This window comes from Octopus sinensis, linkage group LG18 (genome assembly GCF_006345805.1).
Source record: "Octopus sinensis linkage group LG18, ASM634580v1, whole genome shotgun sequence".
Lineage (NCBI taxonomy): Eukaryota > Metazoa > Mollusca > Cephalopoda > Octopoda > Octopodidae > Octopus > Octopus sinensis.
The window spans coordinates 8,728,897-8,741,042 of NC_043014.1; the positions used below are offsets into that span (position 1 = coordinate 8,728,897).

Consider the following 12,146-nt stretch of genomic DNA (forward strand, 5'->3'; position numbering starts at 1 on the left):
ATATACACTTACACACATATATATACACATACATACACATATATATACACACACACACATATATATACACACACACACATATATATATACATAGATACATACATACACACACACACACACATACAATACTATACAGATACCATCGAAATGGTATATATTTCAGCCAAATTCTTTAACTGTATTTCTTTAATGTACCTTCGAGGATATGAAATTTGGAACCCTTTCTGATTTCCCACGGGATGTTTTAGCTCCCCAAGAGGAAGGGTAAACTGTTGAGGCTAAGTCATTAGGATAAGGGGACAACCAGTTAAAGAGGCAGCAGATCCAAATATAGGAAAGAGTAAAAACACAGATTCTTATCCAGCCATCTGCATTATGTTAACTCTCACTGACTGAGTCTATGTAACTATAAATAGGTACCATAAGGAGGTTTAGAGACCACTATTGAGTACTGTCCCAAAGAGACTTTTGGGGAAAGTCTTGAAAAATCTTTGGAGAAATTTTGGAAATTTTCTGAAAAACTTTCTGGAATTTTAAACAAAGATTTCCAAGGGTTTCCTCATGGTTCGGGCAATCTATTATAATCTCATCCATTCACACTGCCTCAGCGGTTCATCATTTTCCCATTTTTCATCTTTAGCTTTCCGTTTCTCAATTGCTAATTGCTAATTTCTCAATTGTCACTTTCTCCTACTGATTCATTTCATTCCTCCTGTCATGTCCACAAGTGCCCTAACTCATACATATACTAACTTCCCTTAATTTTTCTAAGCTTAGTGTCCCCTGTTTCTTTCAGACACCACATCCTACTCTTCCCGTTCACCTTCCTGGCCTTTTCTATTAACAGCTATTTCTTTACTACCCACAAGGGGCTAAACACAGAGGGGACAAACAAGGACAGACAAACGGATTAAGTCGATTATATCGACCCCAGTGTGTAACTGGTACTTATTTAATTGACACCAGTGCATAACTGGTACTTATTTATCGACCCTGAAAGGCAAAGTCGACCTCGGCGGATTTTGAACTCAGAACGTAGTGCCAGGAGAAATACCTATTTCTTTACTACCCACAAGGGGCTAAACACAGAGGGTACAAACAAGGACAGACAAACGGGTTAAGTCGATTACATCGACCCCAGTGCGTAACTGGTACTTAATTTATCGACCCTGAAAGGATGAAAGCCAAAGTCGACCTCGGCGGATTTTGAACTCAGAACGTAACAGCAGACGAAATACCTATTTCTTTACTACCCACAAGGGGCTAAACACAAAGGGGACAAATAAGGACAAGCAAATGGATTAAGTCGATTATATCGACCCCAGTGCGTAACTGGTACTTATTCAATCGACCCTGAAAGGATGAAAGGCTAAGTCGACTTTGGCTGAATTTGAACTCAGAACGTAACGGCAGACGAAATACCTATTTCTTTACTACCCATAAGGGGCTAAACACAGAGGGGACAAACAAGAACAGATAAAGGGATTAAGTCGATTATATCGACCCCAGTGCCTAACTGGTACTTATTTAATCGACCCCCAAAAGGATGAAAGGCAAAGTCGATCTTGGCAGAATTTGAACTCAGAATGTAGCGGCAGACGAAATACCACTAAGTACGTCGTCCGGCGTGCTAACGATTCTGCCAGCTTGCCGCCTTATATTAACAGCGTTACCGTGCTGTCTCTCTGTACTAGTCTAAGTGTAATAGTTCTGAAAGGAGTCTTCTAAGACCATACATAAGAAAGGAATGAAATTAATAGAGGGGGCACTATATCCCATGCCAGGTGTAGTAGAAGATATCAAGGCCAATTATAATGATTTTGTGGAATTTCTCAAGGGCAAGGAACTGGTATGTAACATAAAGAAAGTCTCCAGAAAACTTGGTTGTGTGGTCGGAAGCTGTACTGGGATTTTTTTTAGGGAGGTATTCTTTTGTTCTTTCATTCTTTCACTTGTTTCAGTCATTTGCCCGTGGCCATGCTGGAGCACCATCTTGAAGGATTTTGGTTGTGGTCTCTTTTGCCAAAGTGCTAAGTTACAGGGATGTAAACATACCAACATAGGTTGTCAAGTGGTGATTGGGGTGTGGACAAACACACTACACACATATTTATACATGATGGGCTTGTTTCAGTTTCTGTCTACTAAATCCACTCAGAAGACTTTGGTTGGCCCAAGACTATAGTAGAAGACACTACCCAAGGTGCCATGCAGTGGGACTGAACCTGGAACCATGTGGTTGGGATGATAGTGAAAGTTGACAAATGAAATGATTGGCTGATGGCTATTTCTTATCATGTTCAAAAAAGAAAGAAAGGGAAAAAGAGAGAGAGAGTGAAAGAGGGAGACAGACAGAGATAGTGAGTGAGAGAGGGACAGAGAGAGAGAAGACAGACAGACAAAAACACACAGAGAGATCAATAAACTAGCTAGAAATAGGGACCATCTTTTAAACAGGAGTGGGGAGCAGATTTGGATTGGTGGGGAGAGGGGGAGGGAGAAGAGAGGGAGGGAAGAAGGGATCAGCTGTGTAAGATATTGTCATTGGATTTAAGAGTAGTGTTGAGAGAGAGAGAGAGAGAGAGAGAGTAAGGTCATTAGAGGATGAAAGGGAGAGAGAGAGTGAGTGGGAGAAAGAAAGGAGGAGAGAGAGAGAGAAAAGAAGAAAGAAGAAAAAGACAGTAAGAGAGGGGACAGAAAAGACAGAAAGGTGGGGGAGAAGGAAAGACAGGGAGACAGGAATTCAGATCCCAAAAAGGTTCGGTCAGTCTTTATCAGTTGCTCTGTGATTAAGAAAGTCGATTTTTAATCCACAAGGTCTCAGGTTCAGTTTCACTGAATGGTACTTCGTCCTTTAGCCTAAGTAGGATGAACTGGCTGCTGTTTCTAGCCAGTCAAATGACCATGTAGAGACTCCTTCAGTAACTGTTGTCAGTGCAGTTGTGACTGTCAATGTATTATTATTATTATTATTAATAAAAGAATTAATTATTATTATTATGTACTAGTTGTAGTTGTAGTAGTTGTGGTGATCATAAGGGTAGTGGTGGTGGTAGTGGCGGTAATAGTGTTGGTTATAGTAGTAGTAGTGGTGGTGGTAGTAGTAGTAGTGGAAGTGGTGGTGGTGGTAGTATTAGTAGTGGTGGTGGTAGTAATAGTGTTGGTTATAGTAGTAGTAGTGGTGGTGGTGGTAGTAGTAGTGGAAGTGGTGGTGGTGGTGGTAGTAGTAGTGGAGGTGGTAGTAATAGTGTTGGTTATAGTAGTAGTAGTGGTGGTAGTAGTGGAAGTGGTGGTAGTAGTAGTAGTGGAGGTGGTAGTAATAGTGTTGGTTATAGTAGTAGTAGTGGTGGTGGTAGTAGTGGAAGTGGTGGTGGTGGTAGTAGTAGTAGTGGAGGTGGTAGTAATAGTGTTGGTTATAGTAGTAGTAGTGGTGGTGGTAGTAGTGGAAGTGGTGGTAGTAGTAGTAGTGGAAGTGGTGGTAGTAATAGTGGTGGTTATAGTAGTAGTAGTGGTGGTGGTAGTAGTGGAAGTGGTGGTGGTAGTAGTGGAAGTGATGGTGGTGGTAGTAGTAGTGGTGGGGGTTGTAGTGGTGGTGGTAGTGGCGGTAATAGTGGTGGTTATAGTAGTAGTAGTGGTGGTGGTAGTAGTGGAAGTGGTGGTGGTAGTAATAGTGGTGGTTATAGTAGTAGTAGTGGTGGTGGTAGTAGTGGAAGTGGTGGTGGTAGTAGTGGAAGTGATGGTGGTGGTAGTAGTAGTGGTGGGGGTTGTAGTGGTGGTGGTAGTGGCGGTAATAGTGGTGGTGGTAGTAGTAGTAGTGGTGGTGGTAGTAATAGTGTTGGTTATAGTAGTAGTAGTGGTGGTAGTAGTAGTGGAAGTGGTGGTGGTGGTAGTAGTAGTAGTGGTGGTAGTAATAGTGTTGGTTATAGTAGTAGTAGTGGTGGTGGTGGTAGTAGTAGTGGAAGTGGTGGTGGTGGTAGTAGTAGTAGTGGAAGTGGTGGTAGTAATAGTGGTGGTTATAGTAGTAGTAGTGGTGGTGGTGGTAGTAGTGGAAGTGGTGGTGGTAGTAGTGGAAGTGATGGTGGTGGTAGTAGTAGTGGTGGTAGTAGTAATAGTGGTGGTTATAGTAGTAGTGGTTGTAGTGGTGGTGGATATAGTAGTAGTAGTGGTAGTAGTAGCCTTGTTCTGTCCATCCCTTTCACACTTATCTCTCAAACCAAGCATAGGATAGAGGGGGCAGCAGGGAGGAGGGGAGGACAGAGATGAGACAGACGGGGGGGGGTAGTAGGGGGTGAGGATGGAGGATGAGGAAGCTGACAAAGGAAGCTGTGTGTTGGTGGGTGGGGGGGGGCAGGGAAGGAGAGTAAAGTAGGTGGGTAGATTGTGGGGTGGCTGACTGCATATAGGAAGTGGCAGTGTGTGGCGGTGAGGGGGGAACAAACGGCACCCCTTCCTCATATCCCCCACCCAGCAGCCCTTGAAAACAGAGGGGAGAGGTTGGAGATAGTGACAAACAGTGGGGGTCACACACACATAGGGACAAGGGGGTAAGAGTGGGAGTGGTGGTGCTTTGTCAACCAAGGGGCAGAAAATAGCTTGTCTGTGAAGTGATATGGGGTGGGGGGAAGGATTTCACACTTCTGTAGGAGTGATAAGGGGGTGCGGTCACAGAAACTGAGGCGGTGGTGTTGGTGGGTGGTAGCATTGGTGCTGAGGGTGATGGTATTGGTGGTTGTGATGGTGATGGTGATGGTGGTGTTGGTAGTTGTGGTGGTGTTAGTGATGGTGGTGTTGGTGGTTGTGGTGGTGGTGTTGGTAGTGTTGGTGGTGACTGTGGTGATGGTGTTGAAGCTGATGGTGATGGTGCTAGCGGTGGTGTTGATGGCAGTAGTAGGGGTGATAGTGTTGGTATTGGTGGTAGTAAGAGCAGTGGTGGTGGTGCAATAATATTTGCAGTTCCACCCCCTTGCATTACTAAAACAACAACTGGAAAACAACCCCAGCCTTCTTATCTCTTCTACTTCCTCTACCCATCATGCAATGCTGCTCAGTCTTGCATGACAACAAGGAGTTAGAACTGTGTCAAAAATAAACCTAAATCTGTCCCAGACAGTAATTCTCACTCATGGCTCAGTGGTTAGAGCGTTGGGCTTACAATTATGATGGTGAGTTTAATTCCCAGACTGGGCTATGTGAGGGGGTGTCACACACAGGGGCAAGGGGATAAGACACTTTATTTTAGGTTACTCCACTTCACTCAGCTGTAGGAATGAGTCGCGATGTCACTGGTGCCAGGCTGTATCGGGGGGGGGCCCTTTCCCTTGGATAACATTGGTGGCATGGAGAGGGAAAACTGATATGCATGGCTGACTGCTGGTCTTCCATGAACAACCTTGCTCAGAATGTGCCTTGGGAGGCAGGGAACTTTCTATGTGCAATCCCATGCTCATTCATAACCGAAGGGGGGTCTTTACCTTTTACCTTTAATATATATATATATATATATATATATATATATATATATATATATATATTTTTTTTTTTCTAGTTTCAGCACAGAGCTGCGACCATGCTGATGCACCGCCGTTTTGTGCCACACTGTTATTGCGACAAACCTCATCTAATATGTGGCACTTGGTGAAGAATGGAGTTTGATACAGCTACTCTCATTTGCACCTCTTGCCGTGAGGTAGGTTCATCTGGGACTCTTGACAGGAAGATGTCCAGCTTTAATTATATATATATATATTAAATATTATATATATATGTATATATATATATACACTTTCCTATTTTTTTTACTACCCACAAGGGGCTAAACACAGAGAGGACAAACAAACGGATTAAGTCGATTATATCGACCCCAGTGCGTAACTGGTACTATTTAATCGACCCCTGAAAGGATGAAAGGTGAAGTCGACCTCGGCGGAATTTGAACTCAGAACGTAACGGCTGACGAAATACGGCTACGCATTTCACCCGGCGTGCTAACGTTTGTGCCAGCTTGCCGCCTGTATACATACACTTTCCATCAACCAAATCCACCCATAAGGGTTTGGTCGGCCTAAGACTATATTAACAGACCCCTGCTCAAGGTGCTATATAATGGGACAGAACCCAGAACCATGTGGTTGAGAAGCAAACATCTTACCACTGAGCCATACCTGCGCTACATGCATACATACGCACACACACACACACACACACATGTACATTCAAGGACATTTATGTGAACACATTCACCAAATATGTGGCAACACACATATATTTACAAACATATGATGCATTACAAGTGTCATTTAATTTCTCATGTGTCGGCTTTAGAAGGAAGTTGTATCTGATTGCTCCCAGACTCCCACTCTCTCATAAGTAACAGCTCTTCCTTGTTATTTTAGTGATCAATATGTGTATACAGAAGCTGAAAGAAGCCAATCATCTGTGTGGTAAGTAGCTTGTTTACCAACCACATGGTTCCGGGTTCAGTCCCACTGCGTGGCACCTTGGGCAAGTGTCTTCTACTATAACCTTGGGCTGACCAAAGCATTGTGAGTGGATTTGGTAGACGGAAACTGAAAGAAGCCTGTCGTATATATGTATATATATGTTTGTGTGTCTGTGTTTGTCCCCCTAGTATTGCTTGACAACCGATGCTGGTGTGTTTATGTCCCCGTTACTTAGCGGTTCGGCAAAAGAGACCGATAGAATAAGTACTGTTCTTACAAAAGAATAAGTTCCGGGGTCGAGTTGCTCGATTAAAGGTGGTGCTCCAGCATGGCCACAGTCAAATGACTGAAACAAGTAAAAGAGAGAGTAAAAGAGTATATGAGTCACCATGATAGATCGTTAGCCACTTCACACATTTTTTTTCTCTCCTTGTTTTTTCTGTGTCCCTTTCTGTAGAAGAGCGTAGGCTCAAAACGTAAAGGATTTTTTCTATTCCTGAGCATTATACTAATACATCTGTTTGTTTTGTACACCACCTGTCTTTGTACTTTGTTTTTTTTTTCGAAAACTCTCCCTATATATATACATATATGGCGGTGCCCCAGCATGGCCACAGCTCATGAGCTGAAACTAGAATCAATCAATCAATCAATCATACATATATATATATACATATATTGGTATGGGTGTGACTCTGTAGTAAGGGGCTTGCTTCCTAACCACATGGCACCTTGGTCAAGTGTCTTCTGCTATTGCCACAGGCTGACCAAAGTCTTGTGAGTGGATTGGGTAGAAAGGAAACTGAAAGAAGCCTGTCATATACATATATATATGTATCTGTATATGTGTGTCCTTGTGTCTGTATTTGTCCCCTACATCACTGCTTGATAACCAGTGTTGGTGTGTTTCCGTCTCTGTAACTTAGAGGTTTGGTTAAAGACACTGATAGAATAACTTCTAGTCTTACAAAGAATAAGTCCTGAGATCGATTAGTTTGAGTAAAACCTATTTCTTTACTACCCACAAGGGGCTAAACATAGAGGGGAAAAACAAGGACAGATAAAGGTATTAAGTCGATTACATCGACCCCAGTGTGTAACTGGTACTTAATTTATCGACCCCAAAAGGATGAAAGGCAGAGTCGACCTCGGCGGAATTTGAACTCAGAAAGTAGCGCCAGACGAAATACTGCTAAGCATTTCGCCCGGCGTGCTAACGTTTCTGCCAACTCGACGCCATGTGGTTGGGAAGCAAGCCCCCTTACCACAGAGTCACACCCGTGCCAATATATATATATATATATATATATCATACATACATACAACACTACATACATATATATATAAAGTTAATCCAAACATGAAAGCACAAAAAAACACAAAACAACACGAGGACGTGGAACAAATAGTATTATTGGACGCTCAGGAAAGAAGGAGGGTTTAACGTTTCGAGCGGAGCTCTTCGTCGGAAACATGGGAGAAGGAAAGATCCAGAGAAGGGAAGACGGAGGAAAAAATCGCCAACGGTACACACGAGGTCACATTTTGATATGTATTTTCTTTGACTGAAACATTTTACGGCAGTGCTCCAGCATGACCCCAGTCAAATGACTGAAACAAGTACAAAGACAAAAGAATAAGATTTCATACGACATAGATGAATCATTTGATTGTATAATTAAGGGTAGATCCAACTACCCCCAACCAAAAGACAGATTTCATATGACCCTGATGAACCATCAGCCGATAGAATTAAGGGCTGGTCCAACCACCCCCAACCAAACACATTTCATTGATTGCAAATGCGTGGAAGACCAGTCAAATGGTCGGAGGGGTAAGGAGACTAGGGCTCTGTGTGGGTGCTGACTTGATCAGCAGAAAAGCCCTGGGACAGGGGACGTAGAATTATCAATCATTTGTAGCTCACTACTCTGTTACATCGAAAGGGACCCCCATAAAAGGACACAATATAAGAACATACATGAATAAGGGGTCTTCTTTTTTTTTATTTTTACACATCACTTCTTTACCTCTCCCTCCCCCTCATTTATTGTTTGAAGCTAATCTAGGTGGTGGTAGTGGTTATTGCTGTGGTGGTGGTAGTGGTTCTGGTGATGGTGAGTGTGGCAGGGGTAGTGTTGGTGATAGTTGTCATGAAGGTGGTGGCAATGCTGAAGGAGGCGGTGATTGTAGTGATGGTGGTGAGGTTGTGGTGGTGGTGGTGGTGGTGATGATGGCCCTTTCATTTTTGCGGTTGGTTATTGCTAAAAATAGCATCCTTAATTTTTTTTCCCCTTCTGGTGGGGTTAGTAGGTCAACAGTGGTGGGGGTGTGGGGGGGCGGAGGGAATATGACTGATGTGTCTCATGGCAGTTGTCCCCTGTCGGTTATATCAGTCTGTCTGGGATTTCCCAGGGTTTTGCAAGAACAGGGGACTAAAAATAAAATGTTCACTAGACCCCAATTAATTGATATATTAACACACTGTCTTTGTGTTTATGAGAGAGAGAGAGGGGGAGAAAGAAGGATGGAGAGGAGAGAGAGAAAGAGTGAGTGTGTATGTGAGGGGGAGGAGAGAGTGAGAGTTTGCGAGAGAGAGAGAGAGAGAGAGAGAGAGAGTGTGTGTGAGGGAGAGTGTATGAGTGTGGAAAGAGAGTGATGTGTGAATGGGGGGAGAGAGTGCATTTGTGCAATACCTATTTTTTTATTGCCCACAAGGGGCTAAACACAGAAGGGACAAAACAAGTCCAGACAAACGGATTAAATCGATTACATCGACTCCAGTGCGTAACCGGTACTTAATTTATCGACCCCGAAACGATGAAAGGCAAAGTCGACCTCGGCGGAATTTGAACTCAGAACTTAACGGCAGACGAAATACCTATTTCTTTACTACCCACAGAGTAGTAAAGAGAGGACAAACAAGGACAGACACACGGATAAAGTTGATTATATCGACCCCAGTGCATAACTGGTACTTATTCAATCGACCCCGAAAGGATGAAAGGCAAAGTCGACCTCGGCGGATTTTGAACTCAGAACATAGTGCCAGGCAAAATACCTATTTCTTTACTACCCACAAGGGGCTAAATATAGAATGGACAAACAGATTAAATCGATTACATCGACTCCAGTGCGTCACTGGTACTTAATTTATCGACCCCCGAAAGGATGAAAGGTAAAGTCGACCTTGGCGGAATTTGAACTCAGAACGTAGCAGCGTCCAGCGTGCTAACGATTCTGCCAGATCGTGCAATGCCTCCGCCTTTGCTAGGGCACAGGTAAAGCAGACAATTTAATCAAAGACGTTCCAGCCATGACCATCTTACCTATTTTTCAGATAATGTAAATGGGACTACATACGGTCATTTTTCATAGCATTTTTTCCGATGGCTGGATAACTGAAAAGATGGTGGCATGGATTTCCACCTCGGCATCCGAAACTTGGAGTTTTATCAAGACTACCGAATAATTGTCACATATTATATTTACAGATAAATTCCTCTATTTACATAATATCAAGGTCTCTTTCTTTCTTTCGTTATCTTACCGTTTTTAGCAATATATATTATATATATATATAATATTATATATATATATATATATATACATACATACATACATACTCTTTTACTTGTTTCAGTCATTTGACTGCGGCCATGCTGGAGCATCGCCTTTAATCGAGCAACTCGACCCCGGGACTTATTCTTTTGTAAGCCCAGTACTTATTCTATCGGTCTCTTTTGCCGAACCGCTAAGTAACGGGGACATAAACACACCAGCATTGGTTGTCAAGCAATGCTAGGGGAACAAACACAGACACGCATATATATATTATATATATATACATATATACAACGGGTTTCTTTCAGTTTCTGTCAACCGAATCCACTCAAGGTTTTGGTCGGCCTGAGGCTATAGTAGAAGACACTGGCCCTAGGTGCCATGCAGTGGGACTGAACCCGGAACCATGTTGTTGGTAAACAAGCTACTTACCACACAGCCACTCCTGCGCCTATATATATATATATATATATATACATACATACATACATACACACACACTCACATACTGGATGTGAGGGTACAAAAACACCTTGAGCATATCCGATGCACCCCTATATCAGTAGCACCTGTTTCAGAAAAAGGGAGTATTAGGGACAAAATTAGCTCAAGGAAGGCCCAACATTCCATATAGGACCCAGACTGATTTTTTGAGGCACTATTCTAACAAAAAAGAAGAAAAAAAAAAGAGTTCTCCTTATATGCTATTAAGTACAGTGTATATATACATACATATATATGTGCGTGAGAGAGTGTATATGAATAATACACATGTGTATGAGAAGGAATGGCTTTGATATGTATATAAATAGAAAAGAGAGGAAAACACTCTTAAAGCTGAAATTTCAGCGTGTCTTTTAAGTGCATAGATGCACATATATAAATGTGTGCGTATATATCTGTATGAGTGTGTGTGTGGATGTCTTTGTTAGTATTAATCACATCTACATACCTTATTTGGTGTCACATCCCAGCTCCGTCGATGCCAGTTACTAGCGAGCGAAGAATTCATGTCAAAGCTGCTGGAATCCTTATTTGGCGTGGAGGCGAGGTTGGACATGCCAGTAAGAATTTTAAGGCGGTTTCCTGGGGCAATACCAGTCTTTCCTCGGAATGTGCACCGCCACCATCCCAGCATGCCATCCGTGTCTTGTTCAAGAACTGCGAGGACATCTCCACGCCGAAATGCAAGTTCGTTAGCGGACTCTGCTAGATTGTCATATATGGCTTTGGCAAGGGTAGTCTGCAAAAGAAAAAGAAGAAAGAAAAATTACATTATATATATAGATAGGTGTGTGTGTGTTCATGTGTGGATGTGTGTGTGTGTATTTATATACATATATATATATATATATATATCACCGTCACTGTCACCGACCAGGCTATCAGATGTTGCTACACATCGCTGGTCACAATGTGCTTCGCATTGTTTTAGCCTTCAAATGATGCCACCCCGCTGGCTAAGCGAGCAGGCCAACAGAAGAAAGAGTTAGAGAAAGTTGTGGCGAAGGAGTACAGCAGGGATCGCCACCACCCGATGCCAGAGCCTCATGGAGCTTTTAGGTGTTTTCACTCAATAAACACTCACAACGCCCGGTCTGGGAATCGAAACCGCGAGTCCGCTGCACTAACCACTGGGCCATTGCACCTCCACACACACACACACACACACATATATATATATATATATATATACACATACAATATATATATATATACATATACACACACATACAAATATCAGCAAAATTTAGAGAGAGTAAATTTACAATACTATCATGTTCTTAAGAACGAAATCAACCTCACTGTCTGTATATCTACCCTCTTTATAATGTTGGCAAATGAAATAGAGATAAGAATGTGCATTGTCCGTTTGATTGGAAAATTTCGATAAGTGGCTGAAGATTGCTCAACATTTTAAAACTGATGTAATACTTACAGTGTTTAATAAAATGAAGTAGCATGAAACAACTGTACCACGCTACTTTGGATATACTTGTTGCTTATTTTGATTATATATATATATCATAATAATAATAATAACATGAGGGAATATTATTCCAAACTTACAGGGAAAAATTCAATTTAGAAATACTAAATCAAATTTCACAAAAATATAATATTATATATACAAAGAGCAAT

At 42.2% G+C, this 12,146-nt stretch overlaps 1 protein-coding gene across 2 annotated transcripts in view; it reads right to left on the minus strand.

Annotated features, from left to right (window-relative positions):
* LOC115221326 (enhancer of filamentation 1) overlaps positions 1 to 12,146 on the minus strand; it is a 66,755-nt gene that overhangs the window by 8,037 nt on the left and 46,572 nt on the right. For both annotated transcript variants that reach the window (XM_036510706.1, XM_029791497.2), the window contains exon 2: positions 10,957 to 11,247. In XM_036510706.1, the coding sequence (XP_036366599.1) occupies positions 10,957 to 11,247 (291 nt within the window). The remainder of the gene's footprint in view (positions 1 to 10,956; positions 11,248 to 12,146) is intronic.